The sequence below is a fragment of the Helianthus annuus genome, chromosome 4 (genome assembly GCF_002127325.2).
Source record: "Helianthus annuus cultivar XRQ/B chromosome 4, HanXRQr2.0-SUNRISE, whole genome shotgun sequence".
NCBI lineage: Eukaryota > Viridiplantae > Streptophyta > Magnoliopsida > Asterales > Asteraceae > Helianthus > Helianthus annuus.
The window spans coordinates 200628587-200651588 of NC_035436.2; the positions used below are offsets into that span (position 1 = coordinate 200628587).

Sequence of the window (23002 nt, forward strand, 5' to 3'; positions counted from 1 at the left end):
CTCGGTGTTTTCCCAAATGAACTTTCCAGAGAAGTGGAGATTATGGGTTCGAGGAATTCTTATGCCGTCTCGCTCTTCGATATTGGTCAACGGTTCACCAACATGCGAATTCCAATGTCATCGAGGGGTTCGACAAGGTGACCCTCTCTCACCCTTCATTTTCATTCTAGCCATGGAGGCTCTCTCGAGTTTCATGGTTAGTGCGAACTCTGCCGGATTGATTAGAGGTATCTCTCTTCCTAACGGAGGCCCATCTGTTTCTCATCTTGTGTTTGCGGACGGTGTCATGCTAATGGGGGAGTGGTCGGAGCAAAGCATTTTAAATGTAAAGCGTCTTATGAGATGCTTTTACCTCGTGTCGGGTTTAAAGATAAATCTAAAAAAGTCTTGTCTCTACAACGTTGGGGTTTCTCCAGAAGTTTGTGATCAAACGGCCAACTTACTCGGGTGCAAAGCCGGCTCACTACCTTTTACTTATCTCGGTTTAAATGTCCGGGGTAACATGAATCGCTATCACAACTGGGCACCGGTAATCGATTCCTTCGAAGCTCGTCTTTCGCTTTGGAAAGCTTCAACATTTTCCATTGGTGGAAGGACTACTCTAGTTAAATCGGTTCTTGATTCTCTCCCAGTATATTATTTTTCTCTTTATCTTGCGCCCAGTAACATGATTAATAAACTGGAACAATTAAGGAGAAACTTCCTTTGGGGAGATTCGAATTCTAGAAATAGAATGCATTGGGTAAATTGGGAGAAAGTCACAAAACCCGTTAAAAATGGAGGTCTCGGTTTGGGGTCACTTCGACACACTAATGTTAGGCTCTTGATGAAGTGGACGTGGCGTTATAAAACGGAAACATCACGACTTTGGAGAGCGGTAATCTCTAGTATCCACTACAATCCGAGGCATGGGAATTTCTTACCAACAAAGAGAGGCTTATCGGGTGTTTGGAACAACATCATTAAAAAAGAATCTGATCTCAGGAAAAAAAAACATTTTCCTCAGCCACTATATGCTTTGCAAGGTGGGCAACGGTTTTGGCGCTCAGTTCTGGACGGACGCCTGGGCATCGGACACTCCTTTTCAGGCTATGTTTCCCTCTCTTTTCCTGCTCGAACGACACAAAGGGTGCCTAGTCCGTGATCGTGTGCTGGGAAACGATGGTGGTCTCCCTCAGACATCATGGAATTGGTTTCGTGAACCTTCAACAGTACAGGAAATCCTAGATTTCGGTATGTTGACACAAGTTATCACTAGTGCAGTCTTTTCAGTAGCAAATAATACATGGGTATGGGCGTCAGACTCCAATGGAATCTTCTCGGTTAAAGCCGTTAAAAGTCTCTTGGGTGCTCCGACAACACAAACAGACGAGAATCACTTTCTTTAGAATAAATGGGTGCCCCACAAGGTAAATATTTTCGGGTGGAGATTATATCTTGATCGCCTTCCGACTAGGTGTGCACTGGAAAGAAGAAACATTGTTTTACCTTCGAACTTATGTCCTTTCTGCGGCGAATGTGAAGAATCCGTCGAGCACCTGTTCACAGCATGTTATGTATGTTCGTTCGTTTGGCAAATGGTATCCAGCTGGGTATAGATGCCTCCCATATATGCTTTCTCCATCTCTGATTTACTACAGAGTTATCGGCACTCCGGCGGATCAGAGGCGAAGGAACAGTTTATATACGCTATCATCCTCACTACATGCTGGGGCATTTGGAAATTACGAAACGAGGTGGTATTCTCCAGTAAACGGCTTGACCTCTCGAGGCTCATGGCGGACATCGAAAGTACAAGCTTCCTTTGGGTGAAAAACAGAGCAAAAAGGGTGTCGTTAGAGTGGTCAGATTGGTGCGCCTTTAATGTATTGTAATCTTCTTGTTTTTGTATGGTTTCTAGCTACTTGCTAGTTTGTTTTCTGTGGCTAATGAATTCAGCCGTTTAATAATATTATATTTCTTAAAACTATTTGTTTACGATAAAATTTATTTATGTAACCCGTGTAATACACAGAGTTTTTACCTAGTATAAATGATAATAAAGTCTCGTAATAAAAGAGCATGTATACATGTCGCTTCAATTATGTCAAAACTTATTTTTTTGTCTTTTTGGTGTTTTTATTATGTTAGATTTTAAGTAATGGAAGGTGTAAAAGTGTAGAGTGCGAACCATGAATATCAAGTCAAGCGTTTCCATCCCAATATTCAACGCCCCACTGTTCACAACAAAAATTGGACCGTTTCCTGAGGTGGTGGCTCGATATAAGGAAGTCGTTTATGAGGAGTACTTGAAAAACTACCTTAAAAAGTCTCTTGATGGAAAGAATCCCCTTCATTTTGCATCACTTGATTAGGATGGAGACTAATTATATTGAATATTTTCCTTCAGTTCCATTTCATGTTATAGGATTTTCTTGTGTGTAACAAAAGACTTCGTAAGTTGTCTTACTGCTAAGATCCGTTAATGTAACATGACACATAACAAAGTTAATCTTAATCGAATTAATATCTATCCCTTTTGCATAATATGACATCCTTGACTTTCACGTATAAATAAGGACAGAAGCGGAATTTAACACAATGGGATCTGTGGCGCAATGGTAGCGCGTCTGACTCCAGATCAGAAGGTTGCGTGTTCGATTCACGTCAGGTTCAATCCCTTTTTGCAATTTTTAATATCTATGGGTGCCATTTTGGTTTGAAATCGGATTTTTAGAGGAGTGTGCCTGTCTAGTGAAGGAAGTATGGGTGGAGGCTAATCGTGATTCATGTACACTGATAATCTTATGACACCATGGATGCATTGGTTAGAAGAAATGTGCAGATTGACTCAGTTCGTTGTCGTTTTTGTAACTGTCAAGATGGATGAATCTGTCGAGCATTTGTTCGTAGCATGCGAGTTTGCTCAGCTGGTTTGGGACTTTGTGGCTAGCTGGACCATGTGTCCGAGGTTCATTATCTTTGGGATTAAGGACCTTTTCGAAGCTTATAAACATGAAGTCGGTACTCGGAGATGGAAGATGACAGTCTACTCGGTTATCCAGATCAGAGCCGGCCCCAAGGGCTTATGACTCTAGGCAAAGGCCTAGGGCCTCCAAAATCAAGGGCCTCAGAATTTATATTTTGTTTCATATACTATATTAGTTTTGGCCTACATAAACAAAGTGTAAGGCCCAAATATAACAGCTATATTTTTAAAAAAGGGAAACCTTTCTTGCAGCCTCCAACCCTCAACGCGCTCAAGTGTATCCCAAAAAAAAAAACTAATCATTGCTTGGATGTCTTAATTATCTATCTCAATTGCAGATTCTCAATTCTCAAAACAGTAACAACTATTATTTTGCAACATCTACTAATCTTGTGTTGTGTATATATATTGATGATTGCTCAGCCCTACAAAATAATTCAGTTTTGCGATTTTAATCTTTAGTGTTTGTGATTTTGATTTGCTATCGAAACTTTCTTATTTTGATTTGCTATTGAAACTATTATTTTGTGTTGTGTATATATATTTGGATTAGCTATTAAAATTAAAAGTATTATTTTGCAACATCTACTAATTTTGATTTTCATTTGAAACTTCTTAGTTTATAAATTTTTAGGTCTCAAGCCCGGGTAATGGAAGAGGGCTTTTAGTTTATATTTTTTGTTGTTTGCATACCATTTTTGAAAAAAAAAATGTATACAAATTAAAGGGCCCCTACTTTGTGTTTCGCTTAGGGTCTCCAAAAACGTTGGAACGGCTCTGATCCAGATCGCGGTATGGTGCATATGGAAATGCCGTAACGACATGATATTTAATAACAAGCAGCCTAATATCATTGGTGTGAAAGAACAAATAAGAAACTTGAGCAAGGCACAAGCGATTACACGGGAACAATGGTGCGAATTCGATTTGTCTTGTTTGAGTTTGTAATATCTGTAATGGTGGCCCTTTTTATTTTTCTTTGTTTTGTATGATAGTGTGAACTAACGAGTTGTTAGTTCTATTGACGAATAAAGTTTTGTTGGCCGTCCAAAAAAAAAAAAAAAAACTACATAATTCCCTTACTCGAGCCAATGCGTGTACTTGAGGACCGCCAACTTCAGCCATGGTTTTTCGATGTGTACCCTCTTCACTACAAACTAAATCAGGACTAGTCTACAATCAATTAAACTCCTCGATTGCTTCCTTATCGGCTGCCGCATCTACTTGGGTATTCTACCCAAATCAATCGACTCCTTTTGATTAAGGTTGATGTTGCACTCCCACTTATCACACCTTCAACTGGTTATTCGCCTCGATTGATTACAATTAGCTCTGATACTGATTGTTGGAGCAATCGGTACTATATGCAATCACTAACACGAAGATTTTGTGACGAACTCCACAACGGTCCTTTTAGAAGTATCCTAATATCTGCTCACAGGTAACACGGGCTAGTGCTAAATCCGCCCCTGACTATAACTCGTATCCTTATAGACTTGGAATAAAGACAACATTTAAATTTTGAAAGCTGAATAAACAATAAATAAACTTATTGGAACTTGACTTCATTAACCCAGCCAATTTTTGTTTGACCCATCAAGGCCGGCCCATCGTCAATAAATCCTATAAGCTTAACTTAACACCGTTAATTTAAGTCCGTTTGGTCGATCTGAAGTTACAATGACATGAAGAAAGTTCAAAACAGCTATTTAACACAATTGGATCTGTGGCGCAATGGTAGCGCGTCTGACTCCAGATCAGAAGGTTGCGTGTTCGATTCACGTCAGGTTCAATTCATTTTTTTTATATCTTTTTTGTTCAAAATATTTTCTAAGTTAACCCTTTGCTCAAATTTCCAGTTTAGAAGATGTGGGTTCGATTTTTGAACTTGTCTACTACGATCACGTATTGTAATGATCATGCCAGATTGTTTGTTCCAAAAAAGGAAAAAAAAAAAAAAACTAGGCATTAGCGACGGAAATATTAGTCACCAAGATGCAACAGACTTCGTAGGGGACAAGATAGTTGCTTTGTTGCGATGAAACGAGCAAGGGTAAGAAATTGTGGCGAAACACACTAGTTGCTAAGTTGTGACGATGGCACTTTAATTAGTCTCTAATAGTAGCGGTGTTTTTTTTTTCTCGCGGCCAATACCGTCACACAATCTACAAATGGAAGTAGACTTTTGGGTGTTTTTTGAAAGCTCTTTTTGATAATGGGTGATCGGCTAGTCGAACTAGCGGATGTGGTGGTGACTTGGCGTCTCAACCAAGTGGGTATGTTGATGTGGCGAAAGAGACTGGATCCACTGTTTCAACTAGCGGATGTGCCTTGGCGTTCCAACCATTTGGTTATTACTTGCCCCATGTTTTTTTCTTTCTAAAAGGCTCTCTCTAAATTACGTCCTGGAGGTGAGGCTGGTTGTGCTACCATTTATTAATATATTATAAAATGTTAGAGCATCCACAATGTGGTACTTTTCATTCGTCCATTTCATTTTGGTATGCAGTGGACCTCCTTTGCTCGTCCAACCACATTGTGGCACATGTCCGGCTCGTCTCGAGTTTGGAGGTCCGGACTTCTTGTGTGGGTCCCCCCCCCCCCCACCCACCACCACTTACATACACATGTATATAAAACGTGTGTGTATATTGTGAAAAAAAAGTACAGGTTTTTTAGGAAAAAAAATTAAATATGATGTGACAGACTAACATTGTGAAATGCTATTTTAACATTTATGCATTCACTTTCACTTATCTGCTTTGATATTATATTTGTCAAAAATGGTAAGACTAGAAGGTATGGAGAGCCTCATCCCCACGGGGATGGGCCGCCACGTCACCGCCACGTAGGAAAGGCTTCAAGGGGATGGACCTAGGGGGGTGGGGGATGAGCCCCTTTATATATATATATGCATATATGTATAGGTGTGTGTGTAAGGAAAAAGAAGGAGAGGACCGGCAACCCCGGCTGTGGGGAGCCGGCCTTGCCGAGCCGGAGCTGTCGGGGGCGGTGTGGGGGACCGGCGCCGGTCCTAGCCGGGCCTCAGCCGGCCCCCATACCCACTAGTCTAATCGGAAACTTTATTCAAAATAAACTAGCTTGAAACAACAAGAATTTATCAAAGACAATACAATTACAACCCTTAATCAACCAAATGATCAACTACACTAAATCTAACAGACGATCAGTTCTACAAAGAATTGAAGAACTACAACCACAACCCTAAATCTAGTACACGAGAGGATCACAGAGAGAACCAAGAAAAATATCTACTGGAAGGTCTGGAACCCTAAAGGTAAAAAATTAAGAACTCATTGTTTCTTCTCTATCTTTGACAAACAAGACAAATGGGAGATTATATACTCCAGCTGAAGTCCAGCCCTATTTGCAACTCACGAGCCCATCTGCAATACACCAGCCCAATAGCAGTAGCCCACATCAACCTTTAATCAGCAGCAGCCCACATGCATAAATCCATACCTCATATTTAAAGAATTACAAATATTAGAACATTTAGAAAATATAAAACTGAAAGTATCACAATATTATTTATTATTTTTAACAATATTAAAAAAAGACAATGAACTTTACATATAGATAGAGCTGAAACTCAAAATAGAAACAAAATTATGTCTATATGCATACCAACAAATTTAAAGCTAAATGAACAGGAAAGGATATGTTCAGCAAGCTGACCAACCTTATCAAATACCTAGATAATTGAAAGGGTAAAAAAAAAGTTGTCTTTCATGACCAGCACCCAAGAAAGACTATATAGGCATGTTAGTGATATATACTAGGAAACACACAATCATAAAATTCGAGAAGCACATTTTAATTTTAAAATGGCTCCAAGCTTCAATGATGAGAATTCACTCTTCAACTTTGTAGTGAAAGAAGGGAATGGTGTCAAAGGTCTAGTGGACTTGGGCCTTACCGAGGTACCCGATCGATACATCCAGCCACCGCACCACCGAATCAACAATAAACAGGCTGCTGGTTCACATGAAAACCTGATCATTGATCTATCTGAGTTTGATGGTCCCAACCATGAGCAAGTGGTGAAGGCCATCGCCCATGCATCCGAAACTCTCGGGTTCTTCCAGGTGGTTAACCATGGAGTGCCATTGGAACTGCTTGAGTCGCTTAAAGTTGTGGCTCACCAGTTTTTCGGACAACCGGTTGAAAAGAAGGTTGTGTATCTCAAGGGGGTTAGTCCTACTCCCTTGGTCCAGTATGGTACTAGCTTTGTTCCTGAGAATGAGAAGGCTTGGGAGTGGAGAGACTTTGTTACTATGACATATACTAATGATGCTGAAGCTCGTGAGCTTTGGCCTAATGATTGCAAGTAAGAATCCTAAAGTACAATATTTTTTCACTTTTCTACTCTCTTCGTTGAGATATATGGTGGTGCTTTATCACGCTACATTAGAGTGTTTTATAGCTAACTACTAGACCTGGCAAACGGGTCGGTTCGGGTCGGGTCATGGGTCAAAACGGGTTCGGGTCAAAACGGGTTCGGGTCAAAACGGGTCAATTACAAAAAAGGGTTGTTTTGGTTCGGGTCGAAACGGGTTCGGGTTGGAACGGGTTCGGGTCGGAATGGGTCCGGGTCGAAACGGGTGGGGGTCGGAACGGGTTTCGGGTCGGGTCGGGTCAGTTAAAAATTGCTTTCTTTAATAAAAGAGGGAGGTTGTACATCAGGGGCAATTTTGTCGGGTCAGAACGGGTTTCGGGTCGTGTCGGGTTGGTTAAAAATTGCTTTCTTTAAAAAAAAAGAGAGATTGTACAATTGTTATACAGTTGTACATTTTTATAATACATAGAGATGATACATAGACTGACTGTATAACAAAGATGAAGTAATTCATGATTAACAACTTCATAATAAGAAGTCAAAAGATCTGTTTTTTTTATCAGCATATAGACTCTTTCAGTTTTTTAATTTTTGCTATTAACAACAACTAGCAGCGTAGTAATGAAGTTCATGATCAGCAGCTTTATAATAAGAACTAACAGCATATGTAGTAATGAAGTTTATGATCGGTAACAAAACTATCAACTGTTTCTGTTTTATATTTTAACTAAATGAACTAATGATTATGAAAGAAGAGAACGTCAACAAGAATTTCTTACCAACACCCATGTACGTATTGACCCTAAAAATTCGCTATTATGGCGAACGAAATTTAGTGAATTAATTGAAAAAGGAAATTCAATGAATTGATGCAGGAAATTCGCAGAATTGAATAGCATGATGCGCTGAATTGATGGAGCGAATTCGCGAATTGGAACCGTATTACACGCATACGTATTACGTAAGGTACGCGTCGAAACGGTTTGATTCGAAACGGTACGGGTCGAAACGGTTCGATTCGAAACGGTACGGGTCGAAACGGTTCGCGTCGAAACGGTTTGATTCAAAACGGTGCGGGTCGAAACGGTTCGATTCGATTCGAAACGGTACTGGTTGAAACGGTACGCGTCGAAACGGTACGCGATGAAACGGTCGATTCGAAACAGTACGAAACTCGTCCCGACCCGAAACTCGTCTCGTGCGGAAACTCGTGTCGGCACAAAACCCGTTGCGATCCGAAACCCGTCCCGTGCAGAAACCGTGTCGGCCCGAAACCCGACCGAACCGACCCCGTTCCGATCCAAAACCTGCGTCGTGCCGAAACCCGTCTCGGCCCGAAACACAATTTGAACTGAACTCGTTCCGATCTAAAACCCGTTTCGTGCCGTAACCCGTCTCGTGCTAATACTTGTGCCTGCTCGAAACCCATTCCGACCCAAAACCTTCCCCGTTTCTTTAAGACACTAACCCACATCGACCCATTTATTTAATGTTGTCGACCCGCTTTGACCCGAAAATAACAAGGTGGAATTTCAAGTGACCCATTGTGACCCATTTAGTTAAAATATCTTACCCAAACCAACCCATATAATTTTAAAACCAACCCAAACTGACCCATTTGGAAGGCTTTGGGTCAAGATTGCCCCCTCTACTAACTACCATACAGTGGGATAAAGCCACATAAATCCCCTCTATCCATTAATAAGAAAAAAAAAAGCAAACAAGAAAAAAATATGATTGGCTCTTGAAAAGTGGTCCCCCTAAACGCTCACCAAAACCATGGCTATGTCATCAATAATGACCTCCTTTGACGGTGGAGGGGCAGTGTTCTGGAGCGCCATATGCTGAGGTTAGGGGTGTTCATCAAATCGAATACCAAATTTTTCAAATTTTTATTTTTTACTTGAATTCGTATTCGATTCGATTTGTATTCGAAACCCGAATTCGAATAAATTCTATTTAATTCAAATTCATCATAAACGATAAATTATTTTACTTTCATTTTTTAAAAACTACTAAAACAAACTATATTTATCATAAAATATAATAATATGCAAAATTAATTAACCATCAATATTTAATATTCTGATATAACACATAAACACAACACGAATTCATAAGTCTTAGGTTTAGTCTAAACTGTTTGGGTCAGTGTCAGGTTGACACATGAGCACGTTTGGCTAAACGCCTAATCATGTTGTGTTCGTTTTAACTAGGTGGGTTGGTAGGTTGAGCTATTTAACCTATTTGTTTACTTTATTATTATTGTTGTTGTTATTACTTTTATTATTATTATTATTATTATTATTATTATTATTATTATTATTATTATTATTATTATTATTATTATTATTATAAATTGTGTTTTATGTAATAACTTAAATTTAGAAACTATTTGGATATTTTTACGCCAAAATCAATAAGCTCTAATTAGTAAGTTGGTATAGGGTATGTTTGGCATGGAGCTTTTAGGAGCTTTTAGGAGCTTATAGCTTTAAGCTTTTAAGAAAAAGCTCCTACTCAATAAAAAGTCTTGTTTGGTTGAAGGAGCTTTAACCTTTTAGATTAGAAGCTTGAAGCTTTTGGTTGAGCGCTACTACTAGGGTATGTTTGGTATGGAGCTTTTATGAGCTTCTAGCTTTAAGCTTTTAAGAAAAAGCTCCTATTTAATAAAAAGTCTTGTTTGGTTGAAGGAGCTTTAAGCTTTTAGGTTAGAAGCTTGAAGCTTTTGGTTGAACGCTACTACTAGTAGCGTTTAGAAGGAGCTACAAGCTTTTAGGGAAAAATGACTATTTTAACCTCTCAAAATAAGAAACTTTTTAATGCACAAACTTTCTAAATTTTTAGTTATGTCCATTTTGGTAATTTTATACATTTTATTAAAAGCTCCAGCTACTCTACCAAACACCAAATATATCTAAAAAGCTACAGCTACTAGCTACCAGCTACAGCTACCAGCTTCCAGCCACCAGCTATCAGTTTTCAGCTTTCAGCTACCAGCCACCAGCTACTTTTGCCAAACATACCCCTAGTAGCGTTTAGAAGGAGCTACAAGCTTTTAGGGAAAAATGACTATTTTAACCTCTAAAAATAAGGAACATTTTAATGCACCAACTTTCTAAATTTTTAGTTATGTCCATTTTGGTAATTTTATACATTTTATTAAAAGCTCCAGCTACTCTACCAAACACCAAATATATCTAAAAAGCTACAGCTACTAGCTACCAGCTACAGCTACCAGCTTCCAGCCACCAGCTTCCAGCCACCAGCTACCAGCTTCCAGCTACCAGCCAGCAGCTACTTTTGCCAAACATACCCATAATATGTATATTATATATGTTTCTTAAAGTTTTTTTTATGCAACCAAAAAAAATATACATAACTTATTTTTAGGTTAAATAAGTTGTGTTGGGGTTCATGACACAATTTTGTAATTTAACATGTAATCCAAATTATTCTAGTAATTGATTTTGCTCTTAGAAAGAAAAGATGAGCCAACTCGATCACTTGGGTTAAGAGTTACCATATAATTAAATTGGTTTCTTGTATTATATAGAGAAGTGGTGCTGGAGTTCATAAAGACAACATCAGAGATGGTACAAAAGCTACTACAAGCACTCATCAACAACCTTGGTGTGAAGGTAGGTGATTCAAGATTCCATGAACTAACAGGTTTTAATACGGTTAACCTCAACTTCTACCCTCCCTGCCCAAACCCCGAGCTAACCGTCGGCATAGGAAGGCACTCAGATGCCGGCATGCTGACGGTGCTTCTACAAGACAACATCGGTGGATTATACGTGAGAAAAGCTGAACCGGATCATGCATCACCCGGAAATGAACTGTGGGTTGAGATTCCACCTGTGCATGGTGCTTTGGTCATGAACGTTGGTGATTCACTACAGGTATATATAAATTTTCATCCACATAATTATTTACCGGAAGCAGCCTCTCTATTACTACGGGGTAGAGGTAAAACTGTTTACATTTTACCTTCCTCAGATCCTACCTTAACTTTGCTATTGCTATTGATAGGATTTATTAAGTATGATGATGATGATGATAGATTGATTTGCAAAACGTATTGATAAAAATATTTTCTGTGTATTGAATAAATAAAGAGATCACAATAATAATAATAATAATAATAATAATAATAATAATAATAATAATAATAATAATGATAAAGTGGGTGGAGATACAGGCTACGAAGTGATCTTGACCATCCATTTAGTTAATCAAGGGCTAAGATTAAATCAGGGAAATTGAAGGGAAGAAAAGAGGCGTGTGAGTTTGTTAAGGGGCATTCTAGTCAATCCAAGCCAATAGTTTTTCTCTACTCCAATTCCCCCCCCCCCCATTTTTTAAACGTTAATAACTCTTTCATACGACATTATTTTTTTATAAAAATTGCACCAAAAAACGAGCGTTTTTTATCTTTAAAACGAGTATACTATTGCTATATTTAAAAAAAATTAAAACCCAGTTGCGTAAAACGCAATAGAAAAACCCCTAGTTACGTAAAACGCACTGAAAAAAAAAACCTAAAAAATGTCATTTTTCTAAAACGCAATGCACCAAAAACACAAAGAAATGACTTATTTGTAAAACGCAATGGCCAGAAAACACAAAGAAATGTCTTATTTCTAAAACGCAATAGCCTAAAAACTTAAAAGAAAATGTACTTTCTAAAACGCAATGGACTAAAAACACATAAAAATTTTACCTAAAACGCAATGCATAAAAAACACATACAAATGTCTTATTTCTAAAACGCAATGGTCAGAAAACACTTAAAATATCTGTTTTCTAAAATGCAATGGACTGAAAACACATAAAAATGTGTTTTACCTAAAACGCAATACACAAAAAACACATACAAATGTCTTATTTCTAAAACGCAATGGCCAGAAAACACTTAAAATGTCTGTTTTCTAAAACGCAATGGACTGAAAACACATAAAAAAATGTTTTACCTAAAACGCAATGCACCAAAAACACAAAAAAATGTCTTATTTGTAAAACGCAATGGCCAGAAAACACTTAAAAATGACTCATTCTAAAACGCAATTGCTAAAAAAACAAAAGAAAATGTTTTATGTAAAACGCAATGGACTGAAAACACCTAAAAAAGTGTTTTTATCTAAAACACAATGCACCAAAAACACTTCAAGAATGTGTTTTTCTAAAACGCAATGGCCAGAAAACACATAAAAATGTTTTAGTTCTAAAGCGCAATTGCCTAAAAACACCAAAGAAAGTGTTCTTTCTAAAACGCATTGAACCATGACAATAGTTTTGTCTGTGCTGTGAATTGTCTGTGCTGTCAACCCCAGCCAGGGGCTCTGCCCCTTGGACCCTGCCAGGGGTTGCCGCCCCTGGGACCCCGCTACTAGGGGCGCTGCCCCCGGACCCCCGCCAAGATCGTAAAATACAATGACTAAATCAAAAACCCATATCGTAAAAATGAAATTAAAGAATTTCTTACATGGATCGAAGTGATTTCTTCAACAATTGACGATTTTTGAATGATTGAAACACTTATCAGCCCTCGAATCGAACGGATCGAGTAATTATCTTCAAAATCACCGGAAAAAACGAGATTTTGTATGAAATTTAACTGGGTTTTCTTCAAAAAAAAGCTGAAGAACACGTTGATCGGGTGTTTGAATCATTGATTGGTGATGAAAATCGCACTATAATGTAGTGATTATTGAGATAGAAAGTAAATAAATGGTTGAAGATGGTGGGTTTTGAAAATGGTGGGTTTTAAAGTTACTGGGTTTTCAAAAAGGAAGAATAAAGGGTTGGATTGACTAAAATACTCTTTTTCTTTATTTTAAATGTTGCCACATGTCCTAATCCTATTGTTTTCTACACTTCCTAGCCAAAATAAACTTCTTATTTGATCTTTTCCCATGATAAAGTTGGCCATTTAATCTATATAATAAAAGAAACCAATAAAGGGACACATGTCATTCACTGGAGACATCTCTATCTCCGACTTAATTATAATTAATATTAATTAAAAGATAATTATAAAATAAAATTTAATAATAAATTTAAACAATTTGTATAGAATATAATATACTCTTTTGAAATATTTATTAGATATCAAAATTATTTATCTTGAAATTAACAAAAGACTACACTAAATATAAATTAATATAATGTAAAGAGTTAAATGTCATTTTAGTCCCTGTGGTTTGAGTTATTTTGTCAGTTTAGTCCAAAGGTTTTATAATACACAGAGTTTATAAAGATATAACAACATATAATTTTTTATTGATCGGTATATAAAATTACATGTGCTCAACCCATACAATACATGAGGTTCTTAAAAATTTAACTTTTTTCTTTATTTAATATATAAAATTAAATTTACTTAACCCATACAATACACGAGATTCTTAAAGATGTAATTTTTTTATTATTTAATATATAAAATTACATTTATTCAACTCATGTAATAAACGAGAATTTTGAAGATATATTATTTGATTATTATTCAACCTGTGTAATAAACGAGGTTTTTTAAGATAATTTTTTTTTTATTATTTGGTATTTAAAATTGCATTTATTCAACCCGTGTATTACACGAGGTTCTAACCTAGTAATAATGATAAGTAATAATGATAAGACCTTGGTTACTATCTTAATATTCGACAAAATAATTACTAACGAACCTAAAAATAATATGATAAAATAAATAATAATAGATATAAAGTTAGTTAACAAAAGAGCTTATATATATATATATATATATATATATATATATATATATATAATGTAAGTATCTATAGAAAACCCACTTTAATTTAGAAAACCCGGGAAACTCAAAGCTCCCGATGTTTTTTTTTTCTTGAAAAAATTTACACATGTTATATACATGTTTTTAAGGGTTTTGGGCAAAAAAAAATCAAAAAAGCGCCGAGTAGATATTTTTAAAAAAAATAAACAAGTTTTGGTGTAACACATGTTACAAATATGTCAGATGAATGTAACATGTGTTACACCAAAACTTGTTTATTTTTTTTTAAATATCTACTCGGCGCCTTTTTTATTTTTTTTGCCCAAAACCCTTAAAAACATGTATATAACATGTGTAAATTTTTTCAAGATAAAAAAACATCGGGAGCTTTGAGTTTCCCGGGTTTTCTAAATTAAAGTGGGTTTTCTATACATCTTTCCCCTATATATATATACACACACACACACATTATCTCTCACATCAATATACCCAAATTTATGTTAGATTTTAAGCAATGGGAGGTACCAAAGTGCAGAACATAGAGTGCGGACTACGAACACTGTGTCAAGAGTTGCGGTCCCAATATTCAATGGCCCACTGCCCACAACAAAATTTGGACCGTTTCCTGAGATTGTTGCTAGAGACGGGGTGGCTCGATATAAGGAAGTCGTTTATGGGGAGTACTTGAAAAGCTACTTTGAGAAATCTCTTGATGGAAAGAAGTCTCTTGAGTTTGCATCAATGGAATAGGATGAAAAGCTAACCATCCTATTTTATGTTGAAACTTAAAAGGACTATTTTGTGTGTAATAAAAGACTTTGTAACACTGAAAGCGAACCTATGTGAAAGACTTTTTTTAGGTTTTCTTATTTTATATGCAACCGAATAAATAAAAAAAGTTCTTGTTTAATTTGTGTTGGTGTTTAATTATTCAACTTAATCATGAAGAAATGTTGAACTACACAGTGAATAAAATCAAATTAACGCAAAATTAATATCTCTCTGCTTTTAGGAAATCCAAATTATTAAGGAACTATTTATGTTATTTAGAGATTGAAAATTTATGACATGATCGGTGAACACAACATTACTCAACAAGATAGTTAAACGAGTTAAGGTTTGAGCTAGTAGACTCGGGTCATAAATGGGTAACACATTAATTAATGATACGAATAAAAACGTGTTTAAACAATTTCAACCAAGCTAATATGTGGTTTATGAAACGGATAACATGCACATTTAACTTATGGCTTCTTAAGCTAAAACCGAACGTATAACTCATGTTCTGGTTTTTAGATTATCATAATGTTTATGATGTTTTTTAAAAAATATTGTTCAGTTTAGATGTGGATGATTTAATTTAATAATCTAATATATCTTGTACCAAATAAAATAGTAACAATAGATTTAATTTTATTAAAATGAATAAACGTCAACTAATATGTTATAATAAGATAAGTGTTATAAAATTCTCCAACAAACTTAGTTATAAAAGATTGAAAAAAAACATAAACGTAAGTTTTAGTGTCGGTTCAACACCGTTGGTACAAATATATAATCAACCAACAAACAAATACCGGTTATTAAAAGTATCATAACCAAACCAAACCCAAGCATTGGTTTCTCAAATCTTTTATAACCTTTATATTATCATGCCGGTCACGTCTTTTTATATACTATCCATGTTGGGTGAGCCTTTCAAAGTTTCAATCATCTTGTTAAACATACTTTTTTATTTATTTTCTTGACTATGCCTTTGGCATATTCTGACGTCGTTGACTTGACTTTGACGAATAGGTATCATGGGAAGAGACTTTTATGTTTTAAAACAACAGGATCTGTGGCGCAATGGTAGCGCGTCTGACTCCAGATCAGAAGGTTGCGTGTTCGATTCACGTCAGGTTCAAACCCTGTTGGTCCTGTCTTTTTTGCAGTTTTAATAATCTGTGGGTTCATTTTTTTGGTTGCAATTGGATTTGAGCATTTCATTGGTTCTTTCAGGTCACTGATTATTGTGGTCATGCTCCAAGATTAGCATGGGTTGTTGGATGACTAACGCACTCAAGCTGTTTGCTAATATGCCCAACTCATTTTTGTCGATAACTTATATGACTTGGTTCTTGTATAGTTACGAGTTAACGCTACCCGCGTGTTACGGCGGGATGTTAATTATTAAAGTTATTAGTAAGTACATTTTACGAAAAACAAATATAAATTACATTTTAAAATATTATACGTATAGAATGAGAGCACAACATTCATCCACCGTTTCATGGAAAGACAATAAACGTTCATATCAAACAAATATACTTACTCAACCAACAATTATATCACACAAATGTCATGTTTGATACATATGCTAATACACAGATCTATAAATATAAATTAAAATTAGATTTATCAACTTTAATAAAAAAAAATAGTAACTATGACAGACAAATTGCCACGGTAAAAATCAAAACCATAGACTCCTTTCACAGTTTTCAACAACCTAATTGTGAAAGACACAATTTTAAATTCACAAAAAATCAAACATAAAAGTCTTTGATTTTTCTGTATTCCGTAATTATTATATAAATTTTATGTCAAACTATTCAAATAATTACTCTATTATTATTATTATTATTATATATAGGCTCGGCCAACCCGTGTCGACATTCGAGGCCCAAATTTTTAAAGGACCTGAAAGATTTTTATTAGCTTTTATATATATACTAAATTATATATTCAATATATGCATCTATTTATTATGCAAAAAAGTGTTGGTAGTGGAGTGAAAAAACCATCTCAAGATAATGTAAAGACCTCAAGTTCTAGTCTTGGCTCTCCACCACCAAAGTTTTATGTTTTTAAATCATTTCCCCTTAACCATAACTTTGAACCCAATTATTTTTGTCGCCTTAGACCTAAATCTTTTTGAGAGTTCTCGAGGAATACTCTAATTACATAAAATAAACACTTTATCTGTAAACTATCAAAGTATGATTATTTAAATTTGTAATTACATTACAATATATAATATATGTTAAGTGAAAGGGTCACATTTTATGCTTAAAGATTGAACAAATAGTTATATAATTTATCATGAGAGGTTGGTTATCCATAGACACGACCACACTCCCCCAAAATATCTCTCTCTCTACCAACAGACAAACATAAATCTTTCAGAATTAGTAACGACGACTCACCCTTTGACGTGATTTCGGATCGTTATTTCCGGCGAATAGAGATATGGGTGGCAAATCATCGGCGATGGCAACACAAATGATCCGGATCTGGAAAGAGAGAGAGGGGCCGGTAGGGTGGGTTTCTCCGATTACGTCTTGAATCTTTGTTCTTTGTCGGAGTAAAACTGAGATTCAATGAATCACTTTTCTGATATTTCTGTGTAGATGTTCAAAATAGCTGATTGGTTGGCGGCCTTTGGAGTTTCGGTTTCAAAGTGATTAATTGAGTTTCTAAATGTAACGGTGGGGGTTATATACGGTGTGAAATGGTGGCAGACGACGGGGGAAGGGCTGTTGAAGGAGACGCAGCGGTTTGGTTATAACTGTGAAGTCATCACGGTAAATGACGGTTAAAGATGGAATAGTTAAACGTGGTGGTTGTCGGGAATTGTTAATGGGGGGAAAGAAACGGTGGGAACGGTTAAAGTAACTGTGGCGGGACAACAATTGGTGTCATTATGGTTGACAGAAAACGGTGACCCGGTGAAATGTGGCGGTTTTAAACGTTGATTACTTCACACGGTGCGTCCCCGTATTCATATTCATAACGCGTCGGTTTTTTTTTCTTTTTTTCAAACGGTGCGTCGGTATGGATTTGTTCTATTGTTTCCATTGATTCCATAACGTTGTAACCGCTGCTGTAAAGTTCCGACGGGTGTTCTTGTTTTTTATTGGTTCCATAACCGTGTGACTATAACGGTGTGACCACCGCTACAAATTTCCGACGATGTGTTCTTTTGTTCTCAAACGTCACTTTTAGAATGTGGTGCTTTAATCGTTACAGCCTTTCATTTTAGAATGCAGTCTTTATTTGCCAATTATATATTCTTAAATAATTTTCCAACGGATGCGATTTTCTAAGAGACGCGACTATTAAACAAAAGAGGTAACCCAAGTTACTTTTTGTATGATTATATAATATGTCGGCTAAGAAATAAAAACGAAGATAAGTGTGCTTGTGTAGGGAAGTATGGGTGGAGCCTAATCGCGATTCATGTACAATGATAATCTTACTACCGGTCTTCAATAATTGCCTGCCGCTCGAGATGTTACCATACATAATTTCGGTATATAGTAGACATTGGTGACACCGTTCTTGCAATCGAACATAATTAATCCCCTTCTTTTGATTTTACCAACGGGCCATCGCCAAATTTCACCAACCTATTTATGTTAAGAGTCAATCTCCGAGAAATGACAACAAACTCCAGTCATATGGTTCGAAGCTCAGCTGACAAGATACCAAATTTCGTTAGTTTTGATATCATTACGATAAAGATTACAATCAATTAAACTCCTCGATTGCTTTCTGTTTGGCTGCGGCATCTACTTGGTTATTCTACCCAAATCAACCGACTCCTCTTGATTAAGCTTGATGTTGCACTCCCACTTATCACACCTTCAACTGCTTATTCACCTCGATTGATTAATAATGATTACAATTAGCTCTGATACCAATTACTGGAACAATCAGTATTACATGCCATCACTAACACAAAGATTTTGTGACGACACCACAACAGTCCTTTTGTATTTTACACTCGCAATTACAAAGATACATATCATCTATTTATATACATGTTTGTTTGCAAATTAGGTCCTGTTTGTTTACCTCTTAATGAGGCTCTTACATCTTACTGGTTCAACACTTAATGGTTCAGACTGTTTGTTTCATAAGCAAATGTATAAATGGCTCAGACATTTGCCTCTAAATGGTTAACCATTATACTGAGTCTGAATGGTTAAGACCTCTAATATGAATTGGTCAGACATTTGCCTCTGAATGGTTAAACATTATATTGACTCTTAATGGTTCAGACCTATTACCGGTTCATCACTTAATGGTTCAGACCTTTTACTGGTTCAGCACTTAATCATTCAGAGGTTGTCAAATGGACACTAAACATACTATACTATTTGTCATTTTTACTATAACTCGTATCCTTATATTATAGACTTGGAACATAGGCAACATCCAAAGTTTGAAAGCTAAATAAACTTATTGGACCGTGACTTCATTAACCGAGCCAATTTTTGTTTGACCCATCTAGGCCGGCCCATCGTGAATAAATCCTATAAGCTTAACCTAACACCGCAAATTTAAATTTGGTGTCCGTTTGGTCGATCTGGAGTTAAAATAACAAGAAGTAAATTAAAACAGCTATTCAGAACATCAGGATCTGTGGCGCAATGGTAGCGCGTCTGACTCCAGATCAGAAGGTTGCGTGTTCGATTCACGTCAGGTTCAAATCATCTTGGATTTTTTTTTTTTTTTTTATGCAATTTTTAATATCTATGGGTATGGTTTTTGGTAGCATGGGTTGTTGGATAATGCACTCAAACTGTTTGATAAAATGCCCAACTCATGTTAAGTCAAAATGTCATAACTAAGTTATATGACTTGTTTCTTGTATGTTGGCGTAGAAATATAACGAAGCGAGGTGTGCTCGTCTGGGGAAGTACGGGTGGAGCCTAATCGCGTTTCATGGTTCTCTACAGGTTACATTCCATGCCATAACTCCTACATTAATCATAGCATACACGATTACATGGTACAATGGTTGTGTTATCCGAGTTTTACAAAACTTTGTATTATTATGTGTTGTTTTTAACAACATCATGGTATATATCAAGTTAAGCTTTCATATTTTTTAAACAAAAAGTTATAATTACTCTCACATGTAGGGCTGCAAACGAACCAAACGTTCGGCGAACAGTTCATGAACCGTTCGACGGGAAGTTCGTTTGTGTTCGTTCGTTTATTAAACAAACGAACACGAACAAGAAATTTCATTTGTTTAGTTAAATGAACAAACATGAACAAAGGTTGTGTTCGTTCGTTTATGTTCGTGAACGTTCGGTAACGTGTTCGATAGTTCATTAGTGTTTTTAGTTTTTATATATATTTAAATACTTCAAAATTCTGATAAATTAAATATCTAATAAGTGTCAGTATATTACATATTCTGCTCATGAACGATTGTTTGTGTTCGTTTGTTTCCATTTGTGTTCACGAACATTAGTTTGTGCTTATTTGTTTCATCAACGTTTGTTTTTGTTCGTTGCCTAAAATTAACAAACAAACACAAACGAACACGAACAAGTTCATTTCCTTAACAAACGAACACGAACATAAAATCTCGTTCGATAAGTGTTCGCGAACGGTTCGCGAACACATACATTTCTTAACAAACGAATACGAACAAGGTCTTGTTCGTGTTCGTTCGGTTCGTTTGCAACCCTACTCACATGTACAAAAAATACCAGACTTTGTATATTCTTTGTATATAAAGTGAAACAATATTACATATTTAGATAGCTTTTGATTCAAATATTTACCTATTTACATGTTGTTAATTGGTTTAACATATGACAGGTAAATGTGGTTCACAACTTCACATCACTACTAAAAAACTGGGCATTAGCGAACGATATAAACCGTCGCTAAGACGTGACAGACTCAGCAATGCGACCACTGACCACCATCTCTAACGACGGCTCAACTTATAATTTAGGACCGTCCATTATTAATGAATCGTCAAAGGTAATTTTCCAAAGCAAAAAGAATACGATAATGCATCAAAAATTTATTCCTATCTTGTGTAATAGTCTTGGCACTCATTCTTGGATTGATCTTTTGCTTTCTTTTTATGTTAAGTTTCGGGTTCTCTTTTTTAGTTTTAGGTAATGTGAAACTGAATAAAAATTTAAACTAGCAAACATCTCTAAAAATATTTAAAAGGTTCGGTTTATCTAAGGTTTTTCCTAAGTAATTCCTCCTTAAGTTGGTTCTTACATTTTTCACATTATTGTCATGTTCTACAACTTTTTAATTAAACAAGTTATTTATTACAAAGTCTAAAAACAGCTCTTTAAGCTTGTTGAACTCGTCCGTAGCCACAAATGTCTTTGCCACAAACGGCGGCCTGCGACTTGTTTGTCGTTGTTTGCCAAAAACACTTCATCGCAGCCACTCTTACTCTCTTACCATCCACAACCAAGTATCTAAACCTAGTGATCAAGATTTGCTTACTCCTTGCAAAACATATGTATATGTTTCATATGCTAAAACTTAACTTGTACAATTTAATAAAGAAAAGAGTGATAAAAAGAAGAGGTATCCCAAGGCTTCTTTTTCCCTTTTAATTCCAGCAAGAAAAGCATCTGGACCCTTTTAAATACATCATTCCCTCCAATAAAACTTCAATCTTTCAAATTATTTTTATTGTGTGAGTGGCAAAAATGGCTCAAGAGAATGAAGATAATGAGATTGACCGATATCTAGTAGAAAAAATCGGTGATGCCATTGATCATTTAGGTGAGCCGAAGAATCTAGTGGCCAAATCATACTCGTTTAAAAATGAATTAATGAGTTTGTTGAACGATCTGCGAAAAACAAGAAACCCTTCAATACCTAAGGAGCATGTTTGGTTGGGTGTAAGAAGGGGCAATCTTTATACACTCAACAATTTGGTGACTGAATGGCAGCAGATTACCAAGATCCAAACCTCATTCGCCTCCAAAGAAGTTTATGAAGCTTGTGAGAACATGAAGAAAAGCATGAGGAAGATGAAGAAAGATATCAGTGGTGATCCGGAATCCAGTCAAAGAGGCGATACTGACGAGTCTCGTCGTAGTTATGATGATGAAGAACAACCCGAGACTTTTCTAAGACACACGAAAGAGGTTTATAGGTGGAGTTCAAGGCATGAACCAAGGAAAGTTCATGGTATTGAACATAGGGTGTTGGCAATGGTGAGAGAGCTTGTCATGCGAAACACCGATGCTCCGTTTAAGGTGTTTGGGGTTGTGGGTATTTCCGGAATTGGAAAAACAACTCTTTGTCAAACACTTTTTGGCAATGATTTTGTGAAACAACATTTCTCTCCAAGGATATGGGTCTGTTTATCCAAGCAAGAAAAAGTCGGAAATGAGTACTACAAAGAAGAGATTCTTGTCAGGATTTTGAAGTGTTTGGGGATTGAAGACGAACGCATTGATGATGCAAGAAAAGCCGGCGGACTCAAGAAACTAGTCGAAAATGAGTACTACAAAGAAGAGAGTCTTGTCAGGATGTTGAAGTGTTTAGGGATTATTAAAGAGGAACTCATTAATGATGCAAGAAAAGGTGGACTCGAGAAACTAGTCGAAAATGAGTACTACAAAGAAGAGATTCTTGTCAGGATGTTGAACTGTTTGGGGATTGAAGAGGAACTCATTGATGATGCAAGAAAAGGTGGACTCAAGAAAATGATCCTTCTTCTCAGGCTGCAACTGAATGGCACAAGGTATCTAATAGTTCTTGATGATGCTTGGAATGATGATAAATTCTTCTGTGAATTGACCCAAAAGGACCGGTTGGATGAGAACTGGGGCGCGGAGTTGGCATATGCTTTGCCAAAAGGGTATGGTGGAACGGTCGTATCGTCGAGCACTGATAAGGAACTGCTAAAAAATATGCTTGGAGAAGAAGTTAGTTTGCAGTATATGGAGCCACTCAACCGCGAGATCACCTGGAAGATATTTAAAAACGCGGTTGGATATGATGACGATGAGAGGGTGGATGATAATTTGGGACAAATCAAAGAGGAATTGCTTAACAGGTGTGATGGGATCCCGTTGGCCGCAAAACTGCTTGCTAAAATTGCTTGTAAAAATCTGGATATAAAGTCGAAAGGCCCAAAGCCACCAACCGC

General features: G+C 36.4%; 2 protein-coding genes, 1 long non-coding RNA gene and 4 other non-coding genes across 8 annotated transcripts; all 7 read left to right on the forward strand.

Annotated features, from left to right (window-relative positions):
• The first annotated feature begins 16 nt into the window (after positions 1-16).
• Positions 17-1144, forward strand: LOC110934177. Its single transcript, XM_022177365.1, has one exon. The coding sequence runs from the start codon at positions 17-19 to the stop codon at positions 1142-1144; it is 1128 nt and encodes a 375-aa protein (XP_022033057.1).
• A 1439-nt stretch (positions 1145-2583) lies between these two features.
• On the forward strand, positions 2584-2655 carry TRNAW-CCA. Its single transcript has one exon. It is a non-coding gene; the product is annotated as a tRNA-Trp (tRNA).
• A 2033-nt stretch (positions 2656-4688) lies between these two features.
• On the forward strand, positions 4689-4760 carry TRNAW-CCA. The gene has a single exon. It is a non-coding gene; the product is annotated as a tRNA-Trp (tRNA).
• A 1961-nt stretch (positions 4761-6721) lies between these two features.
• Positions 6722-14978, forward strand: LOC110937900 (scopoletin 8-hydroxylase). 2 transcript variants are annotated; one of them, XM_022180362.2, is made up of 3 exons: positions 6722-7319; positions 10885-11233; positions 14584-14978. In XM_022180362.2, the coding sequence occupies exons 1-3, from the start codon at positions 6817-6819 to the stop codon at positions 14827-14829; spliced, it is 1098 nt and encodes a 365-aa protein (XP_022036054.1). In that variant the 5' UTR covers positions 6722-6816; the 3' UTR covers positions 14830-14978. The 2 variants fall into 2 exon arrangements, with proteins under 2 accessions (XP_022036054.1, XP_022036055.1); XM_022180363.2 differs by having other exon boundaries at positions 14615-14978.
• Positions 14979-15913: 935 nt separating this feature from the next.
• Positions 15914-15985, forward strand: TRNAW-CCA. Its single transcript has one exon. It is a non-coding gene; the product is annotated as a tRNA-Trp (tRNA).
• A 1164-nt stretch (positions 15986-17149) lies between these two features.
• Positions 17150-17984, forward strand: LOC110937901. The gene is made up of 2 exons (XR_002591107.2): positions 17150-17381; positions 17472-17984. It is a non-coding gene; the product is annotated as an uncharacterized LOC110937901 (long non-coding RNA).
• Positions 17985-19482: 1498 nt separating this feature from the next.
• TRNAW-CCA lies at positions 19483-19554 on the forward strand. The gene has a single exon. It is a non-coding gene; the product is annotated as a tRNA-Trp (tRNA).
• Positions 19555-23002: the final 3448 nt, after the last annotated feature.

Coding starts and splice junctions, on each gene's coding strand:
- LOC110934177 (XM_022177365.1), top strand. CDS start 17: ATGAACTTTCCAGAGAAGTGGAGATTATGGGTTCGAGGAATTCTTATG.
- LOC110937900 (XM_022180362.2), top strand. CDS start 6,817: ATGGCTCCAAGCTTCAATGATGAGAATTCACTCTTCAACTTTGTAGTG. Junction 7,320..10,884: donor CTTTGGCCTAATGATTGCAA/GTAAGAATCCTA, acceptor TGTATTATATAG/AGAAGTGGTGCTGGAGTTCA. Junction 11,234..14,583: donor ACGTTGGTGATTCACTACAG/GTATATATAAAT, acceptor AATTTATGTTAG/ATTTTAAGCAATGGGAGGTA.